Below are 21013 nucleotides of genomic sequence, written 5' to 3'. Positions count from 1 at the left end.
AAATTCCCATCCCATGTTGTTAGTGAGTAGAGAGAAAGTACGCCCGTAGTTCCTCCCGGGCAATGAAAGCCCGCGCGTACTTTCTGACCTATCAACGACGAGAATAGCTCGAATAGTTCCGGCCGTAATTGCGCGCGTCGTTGACCGATTTGGCTTTCCATAGAAATGCTACTTCCGTTTTCTATCAGTACTATCTGCATTACGTCAGTAAGAGACCAGAAACTTTTGCTGCTATAAAAATAGACGAATTCCGAAAATAACTGTGTCGGGTTTGTATGGGTTGTGAAAGAGTGAATGCCCTTGCTTTTTACTTGGACTAACAATTGAAGGGCCAATCTCTAGTGAGGGGTGTGTCGGAAACACGTGGACAGGAGCACGTGTGGAGTTATTTGTCATTGGAAAAGCAAGGGTATTCACTCTTTCACAACCCATACAAACCCGACGGAGTTATTCCCGAAAATCGTTTAAAAAAACACACAGTTAAAGATAGCGGTATTTTCAATGTTTACCACAACGTTCATGTCTCTCTATGTGTTTCTTCGTACGCCCCTCCCTCCATGGAAACCCTTGCCCCCAACATATGGGGCGGGGAGATTGCTCAGTCGGTAGCGGCGCTGGCTTCAAAACCAGTTGTCGCTATCGGCTTGGGTTCGATCCCCACGTTCGGCGAGGGATTTATTTCCCAGGGTCAACTTTTTGCAGACTCTTCTCGGTGTTCGAACAACCCCGTGTGCACGCATGCACGCGACCAAGAACCCAAGTTCAAAGCGAAAGTTTAAGGGCTTGGAAACATGAATACATGCATGCAGGAGAAGAAAAGAAATTGGGTAGAACCGTTCTGTGTGACAGCTCGCTTTCCGTAGATCTATAGAAAGTAACCCGAATTTCCATGAGGGTAACTTCACAGGACTATATAAAGTCTTTCTCTTAGGCTTTTACTTGGGACATCCTTTCTCTTATCACATACCTTAAAAGCTTCAGCCTTGCTGCTTTGTGTGCAGAATGGAAATTTTTTGTATGAATTAATTTCATTGCTAACACCTAGGGGAAGGGCTCCTAATATGGACCACTTTTTGTTTCATGCTGATAACTAGCTTGTTTTCTTGCGAAGAAGTTTCATTTTGTGTTTGGTAGTCCTTCTCTCTTAGGTTAACAGCTAGGCCTAATTAGAGTGAAATAGCTTTGATATATATTCAGCAAAAAGTAAATACAGAAAAAAACACAAATGGTCCATATTAGGAGCCTGGGCGCCTAATATGGACCACTAAAGCGGCCTTCTTGAATCACTGTAAAAAGCCCCCTATACTTCAGAATAACATGATACAACTTAGTGTGCAAGTCAGACTAATCAAAATATGCTTTAGATTTATCTATTTCGGGTTGATGAGAGCATTACTTGAAGCACACCAGGAAACTAAAGAAACTCATCAAAATAAGTGAAATTATCAACTTCCACAAAAAGAAGACTATTTGTGATATATTTTTTAAATCTCGAAGGCTAGTTATAGGTTATTTCCAGCAAGCTTCTGAATTAATTAATGAAAATAGCATTTAGCTTTTATTTTCTTCGATTTGTTGAAGGTGGTCCATATTAGGGGACTCACACATACTTTGAGATTTTGCTATTATTTTTTGTTTGCAGTAGAAACTCGGGGTCAACACTGCTAAAATGTAACAAATACGGTCTTAGCTGTCATATGTAGCAATTTTTGTGTGATAAAAACTTTGGCTGTGGACAGAAACGAGTCCGTTTTAGGCGGCAAATTTAGAGTGAACCCTGCCAAAAGTGAAAAAAAGAGAAAAAGCCTAACAGTTTTCAGGTTTGTGTTTCTGCAACTGTTTTGACATGTGAAAGTTATCCAGAGAGGGTGAATACAGCCAATGAAATTGTTTTGAGCGCTCTAGCGCTATTAGTTTGTCAGAACAGGAGGTGGTCCATATTAGGAGCCGGTCCACATTATGAGCCCTAAGTTCCCCTATGTCAATCCACAAAATAAATTCAGCCAACAACAACAAAATCCAGTTTTGCACAAGCAGCTACCAGACTTGATTTTTGGTGCGTCTCCAAGTGGAAGGATGGACACACACACACAACACTATCTCACAAGACCAAAAGTAAAAGCTACCTTCATAATCGCTGCCATAGTCATCCACAATGACATCGACAACATCTTTTTGGGAACTATTGTCCTTGCTCTTCCTTCTGCACACATTGATGAGGAAAATTAATTGCAAATGAACGGTCAGTAGTGAATCTATCTTATAAAGCTCGTTTCTGTGTGTGTATATGTGTATGTATCGATTGGAGATTGGATTTCCCTTCTTTGAGTCATGTGACGTCAGAGGCCGACAAAACTTTATAATTTGGCGTTTCAGGTTGACTACAAAACACCCGTACGTCATGTGTTTGATTGCATGTGTGTGTGCTGTTCAATGTCAAAACAACAACAAAGTCAGTACATGACGTGTGTTTTGTAGTTCCTTGGAAGTTTCGGTCAACCTGAAACACCCAAATATGAAGCAAATGTGTTTGATTGCATGTCAGTGTGTGTGTGCTCGTTCAATCGTCAAAACAACAACAAATTCATAGTACCTGAAAGGAATTCGATCGATACATAAATGTTATTTGCGTGTTTGACCAAAATATGACATTTTACACAGATCGAGACATCAGATTGTTTCCGATACCTGTCGGATTAAAATCATCGTTTTTCACGAATGACGGCTATCAAGAACGCAGAATTGATTTTTTCTGAGTTTTTTTTTTAGCCGAAAGCGCCATTTCTCATTTCTCATTTCTCATAACTGCCGTTCACAATGCGGCCGCGCAGTGAAACATACAAAGGGGCCTCACTCTGGAAGAGTTTCCTGCTCCGATAAACATGGCGCTTACGGCTAAAAACTGAAAAACTCAGAAAAAATCAATTCTGCGTTCTTGATAGCAGTTTCGTCCAGACTGGACTCCAGCTTTTGCTTTTCTTATTTTTCTCTATCGTCCAAGCCCATAAAATCGAACAAGGCGGATTGCGTTTGGATTTCCCTCTTTCAGATGACTGAGATTGCCCCCCTTGGATCGTTCCGTGTCAAGGCCAAGATGATCCTGAACTCAGGTCAAAAATGAGTTACTTCCCTTCGGGTCTCATTCTATCCCTGACAGGATGCCTTGGCCCTTTCTTTCTGTGGGTAAGAAATCGATTTTTTACATATTTAGATCTTTTCGTAATGTGTTATGGATATAAGCAGATTCGCGATCGTCGATAATGCTTTTTCATGGTGTTGTGTAATTTTTAAATTACAAAGGAATTGATATGTAAGACAGTTTCAAGTGAGCTATCTTTCGCGGATGTATTCACTGTGCAAACACAGAAGCTTGTATCAAATCGCCGGTCGATCATTATTTACAGTCTACTACTACTATTAGTAGTATATAGTAGTAGTAGACTGTAAATAATGATCGACCGGCGATTTGATACAAGCTCCTGTGTGTGCAAGTGTCACGTGATATTCAACTTTGGCTTTGGCGCGCGCCGGAGCAGACGATTTTTTCTGTAACCAGTTGAGAGTGATGCAACCATATATCAGTCACGGTCTCCTTCCGACAGCAGTCTCAAAATTTCGACTTGTTTTGACCTTAGAACGATGTCTTTATCATAATTAACTGTGAAGAACAGAACGGAGATCACTGTCGAAGTCGGCCAATCTGCAATCATTTTCGTCTCGCGAACACTGATCTCAGTCAAATTTAGATCACTGCTCGCGAAAAACATATGGGAGATAACTCTGTATTCTTGTTTTGATAGATTCGCACAATAATTCAGCATGCTGTCAGGAGAAACTGGCGATAGCCGTGGACCGATGATTATCAGAAATGGCTTGAACATGGATTCAGCTGACTTTCATCAGATTCGGGCTGCGTTTGTAGCCCCGTACCATGTGTATTGGGCCACAAGAACTGAAATGACTCGTTGGAATCAAGAAATCAGATCTTATCCTGATAGTGTCATGATCTGCGCCTCACAACATGGGTGCACGTGGACTGTAAAAAGTCATATCTTTCCAGACATTTGTGGAGCCACCAATTCCATGGATGATTGTATGATCGTTATTCTTCTCTGCTTCAGACTTTTAGTTTGTTCCGGCAATTCCGAACGCTCATCAAATTCCGGCCTCAGAAAAAATCGTAAGCACCCATATCAGAGCTGAGCATTCGTCTTATTTTTAATTTTTATTTTCGTTGTTGCAAAAATGGCTGGTCATATTTGCGATAATATTCGACAGTGGATTTTGCGACACTGCGACAAACCGTGCTAATTGTTGCAACAGCACATGCGACAAGTTACCCGTAGGATCCAAGGCAGGCACGAACTTAATGCCCAGCCCTGCGTATCATACTCACTTAGTCCTCTTCTTTGTCCCTCCCTTGCCGTTGTAGTCACGGTCTTCAGTCTTAGATGACGGAGCCGCCGTTTGTTTTGACTGCTGTGAGGCCCTGCGCCGTTTGCCAACCCGATCCTCTGCTTCCTCTGAGTTTTCCTCAGAGGAGGCTTTCGACCCCTTTCTCTCCTTTCCCTCGTCCTTTTCCTCTCCGTTTGAAATTGCTTCACCGCTCGACCCGGTTTTGAGTTCACAGGAAACTGTATCATCCCCCTTCTTGTCTTCTTCAAGCCCTGCCTCCTTCTCAATGTCGGTGCCCGGAATTATCTCTGTGGAGCTTATCTGACTTTCCGTTTTTTCCTCGGGCCCTCTTGTAGTTTTTTCATTTAAATCTTTTTTCTCAGCATCTTTCCCTTTGGAAGGTCTTCGATTCTTCTCTTCTGTTCGCAATTTATCTCTGTCTTTGAAAAAAAAAAAAAAAGCAAAATTGAAAACAGAACACGCACACACACACACACACACACACACACACACACACACACACACACACACACACACACTCACTCACACACACACACACACACACACACACACACACACACACACACACACACACACACACACACAGATCAGTTTTACTTCGATGCCAGATGTTAAATTCACAACAATGTTGAGGAGTTGCATGCTGCTCTTGGGCAGATGCGGGAACAAAATACACAACTAGATAATTAGCTTTGGGTGACATAACAGGTAATTACAAGAACACTTCTTCGTTATATGTTTTTCACTACTCTAAAAGACCTGCTTTCAATACCCATGCAAATATTATACACAAGTTTAGATTAAATACCTCTGATATATTTAGCCTTCAGTTTATAGCGTTATTAGGGGACGAACTTTTGACACAGGCTCATGTATCGTATACGGTATATATAGATCTAGATTTAGATTTAGACCTACGATCGTCCGAACGCCCTTGGGACCGAGATTTCTGTGATGATGGCAAACACTGACTGTACATAAGGAATCCCATTGTAGTTTCTTTGATGATGGTGCAATTTATTGACTCCAATTTTACATGTAGTTTTTAATAGCTGAGATGATCGACATTTCATCTGGCAACTGGATTCAATCTAACCTTCATGGCGTGTTTTCTTCCTCGCAGATTGCGTGACTGTTTTCTTCCCTCCCTCGATAGACTCAAATGAGTCTGTCTTCTTATACAAAACGCCCAAACGTTGAATGATGGAAACCAAAAGTCTATTCAGAGCTTTGAAGTTCACCGTCTCTGGCGTCCCAAGAGCGAGTTTGATCAAATCCTTCAGCTCTGCCAGGCTCGCCGCCATTTTGACACCGAACCCCTAGCAACTGTGTATGAATTCGATGGCATGCCTACTGAGAACTACCGAACACATCACTGTCTTGTATCAGTTCAGTACCATTATTGAAACGCTTCCATAAGGTTTTGCGATTCAGTGTTAGTATTGACATTGTGTTTGGAAATGTCATTCTCAGTTCTTTTAAACAAAGATAGCTGCACTACTTCTTGCCTGTCTGTAATTTGACCTTGAGAAAAGTGTGATGGCGCCTCTCAAAAGCTGGCTACATCCACGGGTCCGTGCCTCGAGTCCCCCATGCTAAATCCACGTCACTGACAAGGGACGCTACTCTTGCCCAATATTTTCCTGCTTTCGGCACTTAACAGACATGACTAGGACGTCAGCTGTAAAATATCAATGTCATAATTCCATATTTAGACTTTATGAGCAGTATACAGCGTTCTCTGTGGTGACATTGCAACATTGCAGGCCCCCCCCCCCCCCCCCCCCCCCTTAATACGAACCTCACCTGAACTTGCATGTTTATTCGGGATTTGCACTTTCCTAGTTTGCGGTGATTTTTGATGCAGTGTGAAGCATGTGTCGATTGTTCAAATGTTTAAGTGAATGTTGTCAACGTGTGGACTAAAGCTACCAACCGGAAGATGAAGAATGATGTATTGGTCTTCCCTATTCGCTAGATTGGTGCTGAGGGGCTGAACTCCGTAAGTCACAACTGTCCACAGTACTCCCATGACTGATTTTGAATTCACCTTTTTTCTCTCTCTTAAAATCTAAGAAGATCAAGCGGTCGTTCAGCAATGAGTTTGTGAATTCAGTTACTTCTCTTTATTGTTACAAGACCCAACACAGGGTCTGTTATTTTATGAAAACAAATTGCAACACAAATTCCCTCATGTGTTAGTTTTTGTGTATTTGTATCTGCTTGTCAAAAGTTCGCTGTGTTCATCACATAATGAAATAGGCCAATCTTATATCCAGGTTCGTCAATTTTTGTAATGAAAGATGTTTGAAGATCAAGTTTGCTGTACAGTTATCAGGAAAATTTATTTCATCCTCCACAAGACTACAATTTCAGAATCTTCCTGCATATGTTGGTGTATCTGCCATTTTAAGTTCCAGGGTATGAGCAATTTTTTTAGTTAGCAGTATATATACCCGTTTATGTTGAGATACATATATGTTACAAATGTAAACATTAAATTTCAAATTCGCCTTCATTCAAATTAAATTGATTTTTCCACTATCCACTCATGATGTAGTCTTATTATTTGTCACATATCTAAGTATTACTTCCTTTGGTGTACATGTTCGTACATGTCACTTGAGGATGTTTTGGAAAATATTTTAAAAATTAACGTGTAATCAGCAAGCAATATTAGACATTTTTTATGCTGCAGTGGAACCCTCCTTTTAAGCCCTCCAAAAAATAAAAAATAAATCGTTTTCATTTCAATTGGGAATCTTTCAAAATTCCTGAACATTTGTATGATCAAACTACATAGCTTTATGTGTACCAACAATCTGTTGACAGAATTTTGAATGAATTTCTCATGTTGATGTAAAGGTGAGTGTGTGGGTGTGAGAGAAAGAGAGAGAACAGTGCTTCCAAACACATTCACAACCACACAATTCAAACTGCAAGGCATCGTTGAACGTTCTGTTCGGCGCGCGCTTTCTCTGGGCTGCTAGCGATCTCGAAGAACGTTTCGAAAGTTGCACATGGGTGCGCTCCTCAAAGGCTTTCAGTTTAGTTTGTAGGTTGTCAAAAGAGTTGAATGTTTCGCCAACACAAATTGATTCTTCCTCCTCCTCCATCTCAACAATATGGCGCCAAGAGTCCCGAGTGCCAATGCGAGGCTTCGACTGCCGAGTGATTCCGAACAATTCCGAGATTCCGCGGAAATGACGTCACTGACGTGGATATAGCATGGGGGACTAGAGGCACGGACCCGTAGATATAGTCACTACCTTCGAAATTTCCAATTTTAACAGAGGATGAAAGGTTCATGGGTGCGTCTCAGAAACTGAACCTTTTGTGTGTGCCATAATCAAATTAGCCCACAATTGAAACATACTGAATTTTAAATCATGATATTGGTATTTTTGAGAAGTAAAATGAATAAAGAAATAGTACAAACAAAACTGAGTATTTTGCATGATTATTATGAAGGTTGTTTTGCGAAAGAAATGATTGGATGCGTGAAAAATGGAGGTCTGATCTGTGACATGAACCATCAACTAGTTTTGCACCTCACTACAAGAATCGTTTAGAATGTCCAAGGACTGCTATTCTTGTTATGTGTGTTTGGTTTAAGTGTACTTGACAGTTGAAATGTTATTTTGTCCACAGAATTGTTTTTTTTAAACGAAATTAATCGCTTGAAAGTTTGCCATCACTGTCGTAACATAGGTTTCCACACGCGTGCAACAGCAACAAGTCCTAAATTTGAACTTTAGAATTTGCATATTCATCTTCAACACGATCTTGACATGAAAGGGCATAGAAAATCGCAAAGCTAAATGTTATTTAAGTATTATTTTCTCAAAATTGCATCTGCAAACTAAGTTGAAAGTTGCGCAATATGACATGCTTCTTCAAAATTCAGTTACGATGGTGAACGGTTTTGCAAATAATGTTCAGAGTTTTGAAGAAAGATTAGAACTATTTTGCGCGTAGTGACTTAGAGGTGCGGGTGACTACGCATGCGCAGTTCCAGAGAGAAATAGTTCAGCTTCCAGCAGCGAAGAAAGATTTCGAGAATGTTTCCGAAGTCTGTGATTTTGTTACGACAGTGATCAACACCCAAGGTTCTTGAGAAAAGGTGAGTTTTTGCTGCTATGATATTCTATGAAGTGAAAAATTAGGCTAAACATTTGTTAATAATAGTTTTTCTTTCGATTTCACCTAGTCAAAACTTGACTAAATGTTTTAACATAGAGGGGGAATCGAAACGAGGGTCGTGGTGTATGTGTGTGTGTGTGTGTGTGTCTGTCTGTGCGTGTGTGTGTGTAGAGCGATTCAGACTAAACTACTTGACCGATCTTTATGAAATTTGACATGAGAGTTCCTGGGTATGATATCCCCGGACGTTTTTTTTCTTTTTTTCGACAAATACTTTTGATGACGTCATATCCGGCTTTTTGTAAAAGTTGAGGCGGCACTGTCACACCCTCATTTTTCAATTAAATTGATTGAAATTTTTGTAAAGCAATCTTCGACGAAGGCCGGACTTCGGTATTGCATTTCAGCTTGGTGGCTTAAAAATTAATTAATGACTTTGGCCATTACAAATCTGAAAATTGTAATAAATTTTTTTTATATATAAAACGATCCAAATTTACGTTCATCTTATTCTTCATCATTTCCTGATTCCAAAAACATATAAATATGTTATATTTGGATTAAAAACAAGCTCTGAAAATTAAAAAAAATAAAAATTATGATCAAAATTAAATTTCCGAAATCGATTTAAAGGAACGGTAAGTGTCAATGTTTTCTTTAATTGTAAAAGTTGTATGTTCAATGGAATGGTAAGTCTGAACAAAATAATTACTTTATTTTGTTTTTAGCCAGTGAATGTGGATGCATCAAAATCTTGATAGACATTAAACAAATTCATGTTAGTGAAACTAGTACACATATTGCATCAATCTTTGGTTGAAATCGCAGGTACTTGCACGTTTCAGGTGCAAGAGATTCGACCTGATGAACTGGTGGTACAGTTCCTTCAAAGGAAACCGGAGGGGAACTACTATTGCTTTCCAGGGATCGATGATATTTCCTTAGTCCCTACATCTGATGCAACCATGATTCGTGACCCCACCTTCAATGCCAGGGGGCATTATTTCTTTTGAAATAAATTAATTAACTGCAAGTGGCAACTGTTCTATATGTAACCAATGCCTTTGGTTTATTGTCTTAACAATTGAATGAACCACTTTTGAACATTTGCATTCTTCATGTCAAACCTTATAATACATGTCTGGTTGTTCGTTTCCGAGTTACGTCGGTGATGAACTTTTCATTAATGTTTCTCTTTTTTGGGGCAAAGTTTGCTTGATTTTGTCCAGCTTTTTTTCTTTCTGTTCCTGTTTTAGTGTTTGGCATTTTACCTAAGAAGAATCTGGTTGCAAAATCAGCTTCATTTAGTAAAGTTTGTGGGAAAAAGCATAACCGTTTCTTTGTTACAAAAGGGATGTTTCCATGTTACATCGGTGACCATTTTGCATTCTTTTGGGATAACTTTCTAACATTTTGTCTTAGAGCAATAAATCTTTGTATATATGCTATTGTGAAGGTTAAATGTCAATAAGACTGAATGAATGCCATGTATCAACATGTTCTGATCAGGATATCATTAATTAATTTTCATTTTTGTATTGAAATTTTGACGAATGCATGGAACTTTGAAAAAAACATTATTTTGTTGTTTGCATGTAGTCATTTCATATTGAACTCTATAATGGCTTGTGATTCAACAATAATAACTGAATAAAAGTCGTTTTCAGCCTTATAAATGCAGTTTTTTTGTCATTTATTGTTTCCATGTTACACGGGTGATTTTGCACACATGGTCCAAATAATGCTCAATATATGGCAAACTAAAGGCAATAATGTAATATTTTTTCTTGTTTAAACTGAAAAGGTACACCCTGAGAAGTGTGTAAATAGTATTATCAAAGTTTTCTGGGAAGATTTTACTTTTGGTGATAATGTCACAAACAGAGGACGAGATTCTGAGACGCACCCTCATTTCAATGCTTGTTGTTCTCTCAGGTGCCAGGAGATTGGTTTTGTATAACTCTCGCTTGCTCCATTACACATGTCGTATGCATTTAGAGCGCTTACTTCCCTTTGGTAACATTTGATTTAGAAATTTCGTCTTCTTTACGGTCATAACATGTTGAAACAACCCCGTTTTTGAATAGACTAAAGAATGTTCCCAACAATTCTTTTTAACAACAACAAGAAGAGCAAACGCTCGATCGAGTCACTTTCGCAGTTCTGAATATTATATGAGGCATCAGATGGACAGGAAGAAATTGCTATTCACAACACAATGAGTCACGTTCACATAAAATTTGAGCCCGGTCACTTTTATAGTTTCCGAGAAAAGCCCAACGTTAAGTTGTGTGTTGCCGAACAGAAAAGGCTAGTTATCTCCCTTGTTTTTCTGATAACGTTTGTAAAAGGCTACAGATGTAAATACTTTGATGTAAAGAATAATCCTACAAAGTTTCAATCACATCCGATGAACTTTGTCAAAGATATAAAATGTCTAATTTTTCCTTTGACGCTGACCTGTGACCTTGAAAAAGGTCAAAGGTCAACGAAACCATCGTTAAAGTGTAGAGGTCATTGGAGGTCACGACTAAACAAAATATGAGCCCGATCGCTTTGATAGTTTCCGAGAAAAGTCCAACGTTAAGGTGGTGTCTACGGACGGCCGGCCGGACGGCCGGCCGGCCGGACAGACTAACACTGACCGGTTACATAGAGTCACTTTTTCTCAAGTGACTCAAAAATTGTAATTTCAGTTTACTTTTATTCTTTTTGAGGCATAGATATAATGAGAGAGCTAATAACGACAGCAGGGAATGATCATTTTGTAATGCCCCAAACAGCTTTCTAGTACTGTAGATGTACTACATCATATTAAAACAGTATGAAGATGATACACCCTCACAAGATCAGAATGATTGTGTAAGGCAGTTGGGAGAGGGGGGGGGAGGGGGGGGTTATAAATGCGCACAGCAGAGATGAATAAACTTTCAATAGTTTCCTCAATTGTTCCTTTATTTTTAAAGTTAACTTATTTAAAACAGAAGCATTCTGTTAGTGTTAGTATAACATTGAACCAATCTGGACAAATGGCTTGGACGGAGTATGGCACACACACACATGCACACAAACACAAACGCACGCACACACTCACATCAGAATTGCCCTTGGCTTGTATGAGCGTGTTTCCTTATTCACATCACATGTGTGTGTATATATGTGTGTGTGTGTATGCATGTGTACATGCATGAGTGTATATTGCATTTGTGTGCAGGTGTTCCTGTGTGTGTGTGTGTGTGTTTGTGTGTATGAGAACGTGTCTATGCATGCATGCATGTGTGTGGGTACTTTGCCTGAGAAACACTAGATTCTCTTTCTATTACTGATATTTTTGTCAAATTGACTGACACTATTTTTTTCACCTAATTTTAATTTCAAACTTTAACAAACACACCAACATCAACCGCCTTTCAATGCCTCTTTCAAGTTCAAAAGTAGTAAAATGATAAGTTACCAGTAAACACTTTCCAACAATGAGCTAAGCTTCTCTTGCAGTTGCATGTACCTTCATTAAGAACTTTTGTCAACTCAGCTACAATTAACAGATAATGCAGAGTATTTTACTTTCTTTTTTACTTGTACAAATTTAATTTCAACATGAGTATTCAATGGAAACAAAAGATGGTTTAACCATGCATTGACTCTAATTTATAACATAATTGTTACTCTGTACCCTTCAGAGTCACCCCAATCACAAAGTACGGCACTCAGCCCCACTACAAGAAGAACAGAACAAGAACAAGAAAACCGGCACGGTTGGCCTAGTGGTAAGGCGTCCGCCCTGTGATCGGGAGGTCGTGGGTTCGAACCCCGGCCGGGTCATACCTAAGACTTTAAAATTGGCAATCTAGTGGCTGCTCCGCCTGGCGTCTGGCATTATGGGGTTAGTGCTAGGACTGGTTGGTCCGGTGTCAGAATAATGTGACTGGGTGAGACATGAAGCCTGTGCTGCGACTTCTGTCTTGTGTGTGGCGCACGTTAAATGTCAAAGCAGCACCGCCCTGATATGGCCCTTCGTGGTCGGCTGGGCGTTAAGCAAACAAACAAACAAACAAACAAAACAAACAAACAAGAAGCTTTTTCCGCAATATAGCATAACAACCATTGGTATTTGTCATGATGTGGGCAGCATTCTTACATGCATACACTCCTTACAGATATGATAGTTATAAAAAGCAGCAAAAGAAAAGGAAATTAATTTCTACCATATACATCACACATGATAATTCTCAGACAGTTTAAAGCCGCAGTTTTGAAAGAATGTCTGCTATGTGCTACAGCGACTCGTTCCTCCAAGTCTGTTATCATTAGTTATCAACACCCAGCTTCCCTATGCCCACAGGCTAATTTACAGGTCGTCTCCAATTTCACACGAAGACACGAAAGTGAACGAAACAATGACTTCCCCTTTTTTCTCGGTCCAGTAATCAGAGATACCAACATACTACTGCTTATCTAAACAGTTCCAGAGACTTGTTGGATAGAGGGTGTGAGTGTCAGTTGCGCATCTGGAGGTCATTAATCAAATCTTCAGACTCGCAGAAAAATTCCTCCCAATCTTCGCCTTTTAACTCAAGAATTTACATACCAAGATATATATGTGAAATCTAGTATACTGATGTTACACACTCGTTGGATCAATATAAGCTTTTATGCAAATTACCACATGAAACATGAAGTACCTTCCACTGACAAAAAAACAACACAAACTTTGATCACAAATGTTATTCTTCAAGCTAACTCAAACAAACATACTAAACAAACACATCAAAACTGCTCATGAATAAAAGGAGTTATAGCTTTCAATTAAAGGCACAGAAAGCCTCCTGTAAACCATCACAGATACGGTCAGGCTTTTACACACAGTACAAACACCCTTTCATTTAAACACTCACCAATTGAGAACATTCTAGGTGCCCTCCGTAAAGAGCGAGCAATTTTCAAAGAATTTATTTTTGCGTGGTTTATCTTACCCCTGAGCCATCGTGAACCTGTGTGATCCAGTTTCCCTTTTTCACAATGTAGTCGTCAGTTAGTCATTTGAATGCGACTCGATGTGAGCTTATTTACAATAGCACGTTTTTATGCACGAAACAAACGGCTGTGGTTCACAAGAACTCTAGCGATGGCTTTTGACTGTTGAGAGGAACAGCGATATGCATAAACCGTCGTCTGCTACGACCCTTGCGTGACCCTGCTTCCGGGCTTTTCTTTTTTCAAACGTTCACAACTTTGAATTGTACTGATCTTGTCTTGATGAAAAAAGAATTCTTTTATGATTAAAGAATGTTTGTGTAACAAGCTGTCAATTTATTATTTAGATTTTAAAAGTTAGGTCTAGCGCAAAAACGCACCACGGTCCAAAAACATTTTGATAATCATCGATCCACGGCTATCGCCAGTTTACATCGATAGAATGAGACCCGAAGGGAAGTAACTCATGTTTGACCTGAGTTCAGGATGGGTCCAAAAAGTGTTCGAGACAATCTGCAAAATTAATTCTTTAAAACTTGCTCGCTCTTTACGTAGGGCACCTGGGATGTTCCCGTTTGGTGAGCGTTCAAATGGAAGGGTGTTTGTACTGTGTGTAAAAGCCTGACAGTATCTGTGATGGTTTACGGGAGGCGCACTGTCCGGGCGTGATTTCCGGTATTGAATATTCATAACAGCCGTCCAGCACCAAAACGAGGCGCCATTGTTGTAGCGGAGCAAGTCCACGAAAATAGATTCTTTGAAAATTTCTCACGTTCGACAGAAAGCAGCCAGGATGTTCCCGTTCGGTGAGCGTTCAAATGGAAGTATGCTTGTACTGTATGAGTATGTAGACGCTCGGGGAGCTCTGTGATGGTTTACGGGAGGCTTACTGTGCCTTTAAACACAGCTTCACAATAATTCAACTTACACAGCTTCACAATAATTCAACTTAACTAGTTTTCCCAAATATGCTACTTAGATAAATGTGATTTGAAGAACTGTGTATTTGAGACATTTGCAGAGCAAAGATTAAACTCTTTGGATTTTAACTAGCAAATGATGATAAGAGAGTAAAATATAATGTTAAAAGTCTCCATACATTTAATTTGCAGTAGCTGATTTGGAGAATAAAATTAATGTTGGTCTTTTTCACAATGCAATCTTTTCTCAAGTGTCAGAGCCTTTAAACTGCATAACAATAACAAAATCTGCAAGTTTTTTTCTCTCTCTCTTTCTCTTTTTATAACTGCAATCATCCCTCATTAATTAATAATATCAGCCACATCTCTCACAGGGTAAAGACCTTCCCTTGTATTTCTACATATATCACAATGTTTCAAAATAACTCATAAAGGAATGTTTGCATGCTTCTTCCAAGGGTTAGACTGCTTCTTGCAGGCGAGCATAACCAAGTCTTGATTGATGCGCATCCGGGTCGTGCGGGGTTCGATGATGTCATCCACAAATCCTGCAAGCAGAAGGGATAGGATTCAATTTCACAATTATTTCCACGGTTGTAACATTTCTTGGATACAGTGGAACCCCTCTTATTAGACCACAAGCACAAACTACACACACATGGACATACACACACACACATCTACACACACAAATATGCATGCGCACACACACACACATGTACTCACTCACACACACACACTGTGGCAAGTACACACATGCATGCATGCATGCACACACACTCAAACGCACCCCCCCCACACACACACACACACACACACATGAACTCACACAAACACACACACTCAAACGCACCCCCCCCCCCACACACACACACACACATGAACTCACACACACACACTCAAATGCACTCACACACACATGCACTTTCTCTCTCTCGCACACACATACACACACATACACACACACACCCACACAGCATACCTCTGACAGCTGCAGGGAAGGGGTTGGCAAATTTTTCCACATACTCTGCCTCCTGCTCCCCCTGGTTGCTACTCCCTCTGAAGATGATAGACACTGCTCCCTGCAACAGGGGTAACAAATAATACAATGGTTAAAGGCACAGTCAGCCTCCCGTAAACCATCAAAGACACTCTCAGGCTTTTACACACAGTACAAACACCCTTTCATTTAAACACTCACCGCTTGAGAACATCCTAGGTGCCCTACGTAAAGAGCGAGCAATTTTCAAAGAATTTATTTTTGCGTGGCCAGCCGGATTGTTTATTTTACCCCTGAGCCATCGTGAACCCATGTGATCCAGTTTCCTTTTTTTCACAATTTAGTCGTCAGTTTGTGATTTCAATGCGACTCGCTGTAAACCCATCTGCAATAGCACGTTATTGTGTATCTCTGAATCTAAAACGCAACAAACGGCTGCGAGTCACACGAACTAGAGCGATGGCGGTTGACCGTTCAGAGGAACTGGTGCCTGTCGTCTGCTATGAGAAAGATGTTTTGCGTGACACGTTTCCGGGCTTTTCTTTTTTCAAACTTTCAAACCTTCGAATTGTACTGATCTTGTCTTGATGAAAAACGAATTCTTTTATGATTTAAGAATGTTTGTGTAACAAGCTGTCAATATATTATTTAGATTTTAAAAGTTAGGTCTAGCACCAATTGTGATACTGAACAATCCGGCTGGCCACGCAAAAATTAATTCTTTGAAAATTGCTTGCTCTTTACGTAGGGCACCTAGGATGTTCTCAAGCGATGAGTGTTTAAACGAAAGGGTGTTTGTACTGTGTGTAAAAGCCTGACAGTATCTGTGATGGTTTACGGGAGGCTTAGTGTGCCTTTTAACAGGTATAAATTATTTTTTTTGAACACCAAGAAGGTAAATTCATAGAATGTTAGCAGTATATCTTTCTGACTGGACACTGTAACAGTCAAAGAAAACCAAAGAATGCGAACAGCTGTTCAGAATTTTAGGGCCCGGTAGCTCAGTTGGTAGAGCACTGGACTTGTGATCGAAAGGTCGCAGGTTCGAATTCGGGCCGGGACGGACACGGGTCAACTTTATGTGCAGACCCAGAGACGGAAGCCATGTCCCACCCCCGTGTCATCACAATGGCACGTAAAAGACCTTGGTCATTCTGCCATAAACGCAGGCGGCTGAATACACCTAAACACGCAGACACCTGGGTAGCACGACTCCGTTGCTGCTAGCTTTCCACTGGGAGGAAGCGACCCGAATTTCCCAGCGATGGGACAATAAAGTAATGAGAAATGAGAGAAAGTCTGCAATTTGATAGCAAGCAAAATGGGTAACATGTGCATTTATTGCAAGTATTAGTGCTCTAAAAAAAAGAGCAAACACCAAATGAAGAATTAGCTCCCTTGAATCCTTTCCCAACAGGCAGCTTACCAATTCAAGGCAGAGCAGAGGTATACAAGGTACCTTTGGTTCTGTCAGGGCAGATATCACCTTTCATCAGATATCTTGCAACAGACGGACTTACTGTGCAAGTTATCAGGCATGCATGTATCTTACGGTTTTCTGCGACAGTACACATCTAAAATGTGTCTTTAGTATCTAAGTAAACATTTTTACTATCGACACGAGCAGTTTTAGGAGAATTAACCCCTCACTGTGCATGCGACTGGTCATTTAACAGTCAGTTTTGGCAACTGTAAAGGCCAACATTCTGAGGTAATGGCATGCGACTGGTCATTTAACAGTCAGTTTCGGCAACTGTAAAGGCCAACATTCTGAGGTAATGGCATGCGACTGGTCATTTAACAGTCAGTTTCGGTAACTGTAATTGTAAAGGCCAACATTCTGAGGTAATGGCATGCTGACAACAGATGTGGTTCTGGTTTCTCGTGTCTCAACTACACCGGGTGTCGCTGACAATATGCTGCGTAGTTCTCCCAACGTCATAAGCCTAGGTAACCTTGGCAACTATCAGGCATGGGAATTGAAAAAAGTAAAAAAGGCTGAACATTTGTAAGTAAGCTCAAAGTGGACGGCACAAAGCGCCTAGCCTTGCTAGGGGGTCTGGGGCATACTCCCACGCTAAAAATGTTCTCCAAAGAACCCAAATTGTGCAATTTGGTGTCATCTGAGCTCCAAGTTTGCCATTAAATTCAGTTTTCAGAACCATTTTTACCTCCCCCATTTATTTTTTCGGCGGACACTTTAGCTTTTACGGCGGAACAAAATAAAAATTCGGCGGAAATTTGCCTTTCGGCGGACAATTCCCATGCCTGAACTATTGTGTGGCTCCAAGCAAAATTATTTGCTTTCCAGAGATGCTCCAGTACACCAAACAGCCAAAGTTTTAGAGTGTGTGTCAGTATTTTAATGATTTTGTTCATGTAACAATCATGACAACTATGAAGATGTTTATTTGACTACAATGTTTTGTTCTAACATTCATCAGTTTAACTTTTCGTAACACCCCCATTCCACACAACCGTTCTAGGTCCCGTTCCCGTATCGACCAAGGAACGGTGCGGGCACGGGAGGGATCGGGAGGGAACCGCAATGGAATGTAAATGATCGTTAACGGAACTGCTTTGAACGGTAGGGACGGTTGAGTTTGGGCTGCATGTTCAAAATTTCAGCCATTCCACTCCCGATCAGAATGAACGGTAATGGAACCATAACCCATCGGTAACGGAATGCTTGGATCGTTAAAGGAACTTAAAACAACGGTAACGCAACGGTAGCGCTTTCACACACTGAGTTGTCATACCCACATTCCACACAACCGTTCTTGGTCCCGTTCCCGTACCGACCAAGGACGGTTGCCACTATGGTCAGACGCTGCTCAAAGATGCCAAAAACGGCCGTTTGCGCAGCGTTCCATTGTTGTGGCAGCCGTCCTTGGTCGGTACGGGAACGGGACCTAGAACGGTTGTGTGGAATGGGGGTGTAACTGATTCTACAAAGGTCAGTTCAAGGTGAACAATAAAATGAGAGATATGACCTTGGCTCCCATGACAGCAACTTCAGCAGTTGGCCAGGCATAGTTGACATCACCTCGCAGATGCTTGGAACTCATGACATCATAGGCACCACCATAAGCCTGAAAAAAGATCAAACAAACAAATTGTAGGATAAAAAAAGCACTCCATGAGCATGGCAGGTTTCAGGCAAAAAGATATGTGTGGGCACAAACAAGGTGAGAAAGTATTGCATTTACCTCATGCCATTCATTTTGAGATACATGTACAAAGTAACTGCTATAGCACAAGGTGCATAGAGAATAAAATAAACAAATTCTGAAAACAACTCTGTGTGATCTTAATGGATGGTGGAAGGGTTCCCAGAGTTTCCTGGGAAATTTTCAAGCAAACAAACCAACATGACATCGTGGACCAATCACTAGCCAGCAACGTGTCTCCACACATCGGCAATGAATACATTTCAGCCATTCCACTCCCGATCAGAATGAACGGTAATGCAGCTCTGCTATGCATATTTTTTTTAAATAAAAGAGCATGCAAATGAACAGACAGTGCACAAAACACAGATGGGGGGTTCATTTTCACTAGCATGTCAGCCGTTTGCATAATCTCACTGTAGGCAAGGGTAAGCAACACTTGAAAGCCCTAAAAACGCAACAGAGTTATATCTGAACATCGTCTATTTGTGTATGCAGCTGAAAGAGCATACCTTACATTCATTTATTTTCTTTCTTTCTGTTTAGAACTACAATTTTTTTTGCTTTTCTGCACCTCTGTAACCAAATGTATGGTGTATATGACTACATGTGTACAAGAATTCACTTTTACATTGATACTTGAGTCAACCTAATGAGTAAACACTTGAAGAAGTTCAAACACACCCTCTGATCATATGAGAACAGCACAGTGTGCAAGAACAATGAAAGTCAGCATATGCATGCACGAAGAGACTTGACAAAGCAACAACAACATCGTGTGTCACCAGTAGGGCCCATTTAAACAACATTACAGTCAAATCTGCCCTAGCGACCACCTTTCAATAACGACAGTCTGCAAACCCAAAGGAACCCCGTAGAGTTGTTTTTATGTCCATAACGACTACTTTAGGTAAAGTGCTGTTCACACGGCAGACTTGCAACCAACTTGTGACCAACTTTCAAGCGATTTTAGTCAGCGGCAAGTCAAATTAAAATCGCTGCCCATGTGAACAGCACAAAGTCGCAAACTAGTTTTAAGCGGTGAGTCTCGCCAGACTTAGTCTTTCGGCATTGTCCGGTTGACCTCGTTTTTTTTCCGGCGAAGGGAAGGCTAGAGCCACAGAGATGTATACGTCTATATTTAACTCAGTTGCTAGAGCTAACCAATCAGTACGCGCGATAAGAAAAGTCTGGTGCGAGTTGCTGGCGAGTCACGGCTGAGTCGGACAGTGCTCAACTGGGTTTTGGAGTCTGGCGCGAGTGGCTGGCGAGTCTGGCGCAAGTCGCTGGGGCTGTTCACATGGCAGACTTTTCGCCAATTCGGCCTCAACAACTCAGGAGCGATTTTCAAACGACTAAAGTTGGTCACAAGTTGGTTGCAAGTCTGCCATGTGAACAGCACTTAAGTCCCTTGCATGATCGTTACAGACAGGGTCGACTGTATAAAAAGAGTGATCACAAGTTGCAGATAGTCTGGGGGCCTGGGTAGCTCAGGGGGTAGAGCACTGGACTTGTGATCCTAGGTCGCCGGTACCAATCCAGGCCGGGATGGACACGGGTCAACTTTATGTGCAGACTCAGAGGTAGTATCCATGTCCCATCCCCGTGTCACCACAGTGGCACTTAAAAGACCTCCATCATTCTGCCATAAGTGCAGGTGGCTGGTTACACCCAAACAAGAATACAACTGGGTATATCATCTAAAGTCGGGGTAACACCCGGGAACATGCCCCTAATGCCGTAATGGTTTTGCCATGGCGTAAACATTAAATTTCTCTCTTGCAGATTGTCTACCTTTCTGGTGATGACTGTAATTTTGGGCACAGTTGCCTCAGCAAAGGCGTAAAGCAGCTTGGCTCCATGGCGAATGATGCCACCGTACTCTTGAGAAGTGCCTGTTCAACAAAATAAGAAAACATTGTTCAGCACACAAATTACTTTGGTTTTGTCTACAGACATTCAAAGAGGGGAACAAGCACTCAACCTTCTACAGCATTCTACAGGTGACCATCTCTTTGTGCGGTTTCCAAATAAAGAGCACAAGCAAGCAAACGACGAGTGTTTGTGTCACAATCAAGCTGGACTGTCACAGAAAAGTAAAGTAAATTTGAACAAGTCATGTAAGGCGAAAATACAACATTTAGTCAAGTAGCTGTCGAACTCACAGAATGAAACTGAACGCAATGCAACACAGCAAGACCGTATACTCGTAGCATCGTCAGTCCACCGCTCATGGCAAAGGCAGTGAAATTGACAAGAAGAGCGGGGTAGTAGTTGCGCTGAGAAGGATAGCACGCTTTTCTGTACCTCTCTTCGTTTTAACTTTCTGAGCGTGTTTTCAATCCAAACATATCATATCTATATGTTTTTGGAATCAGGAACCGACAAGG

At 40.9% G+C, this 21013-nt stretch overlaps 2 protein-coding genes across 2 annotated transcripts in view; both read right to left on the bottom strand.

The window, feature by feature from the left end:
• LOC138983737 (uncharacterized) overlaps window positions 1-6043 on the bottom strand; it is a 99077-nt gene extending 93034 nt beyond the window's left edge. The window contains exons 1-3 of the mRNA XM_070357044.1: window positions 5513-6043; window positions 4397-4835; window positions 2127-2203 (exon numbers count right to left, since the gene is read on the bottom strand). Coding sequence (XP_070213145.1) covers window positions 2127-2203; window positions 4397-4835; window positions 5513-5720 — 724 coding nt within the window. The 5' untranslated portion in view covers window positions 5721-6043. The remainder of the gene's footprint in view (window positions 1-2126; window positions 2204-4396; window positions 4836-5512) is intronic.
• A 5866-nt stretch (window positions 6044-11909) lies between these two features.
• LOC138983728 (propionyl-CoA carboxylase beta chain, mitochondrial-like) overlaps window positions 11910-21013 on the bottom strand; it is a 79816-nt gene continuing 70712 nt past the window's right edge. Inside the window, exons 14-17 of the mRNA XM_070357039.1 lie at window positions 20418-20518; window positions 18447-18545; window positions 15436-15535; window positions 11910-15001 (exon numbers count right to left, since the gene is read on the bottom strand). Of these exons, the coding sequence (XP_070213140.1) occupies window positions 14880-15001; window positions 15436-15535; window positions 18447-18545; window positions 20418-20518 (422 nt within the window). The 3' untranslated portion in view covers window positions 11910-14879. The remainder of the gene's footprint in view (window positions 15002-15435; window positions 15536-18446; window positions 18546-20417; window positions 20519-21013) is intronic.

This window comes from Littorina saxatilis, linkage group LG13, assembly GCF_037325665.1.
Source record: "Littorina saxatilis isolate snail1 linkage group LG13, US_GU_Lsax_2.0, whole genome shotgun sequence".
Classification (NCBI taxonomy): Eukaryota; Metazoa; Mollusca; class Gastropoda; order Littorinimorpha; family Littorinidae; genus Littorina; species Littorina saxatilis.
Note: the sequence above shows the minus strand (reverse complement) of the source record. Positions and strands in the feature narration are given on the sequence as shown.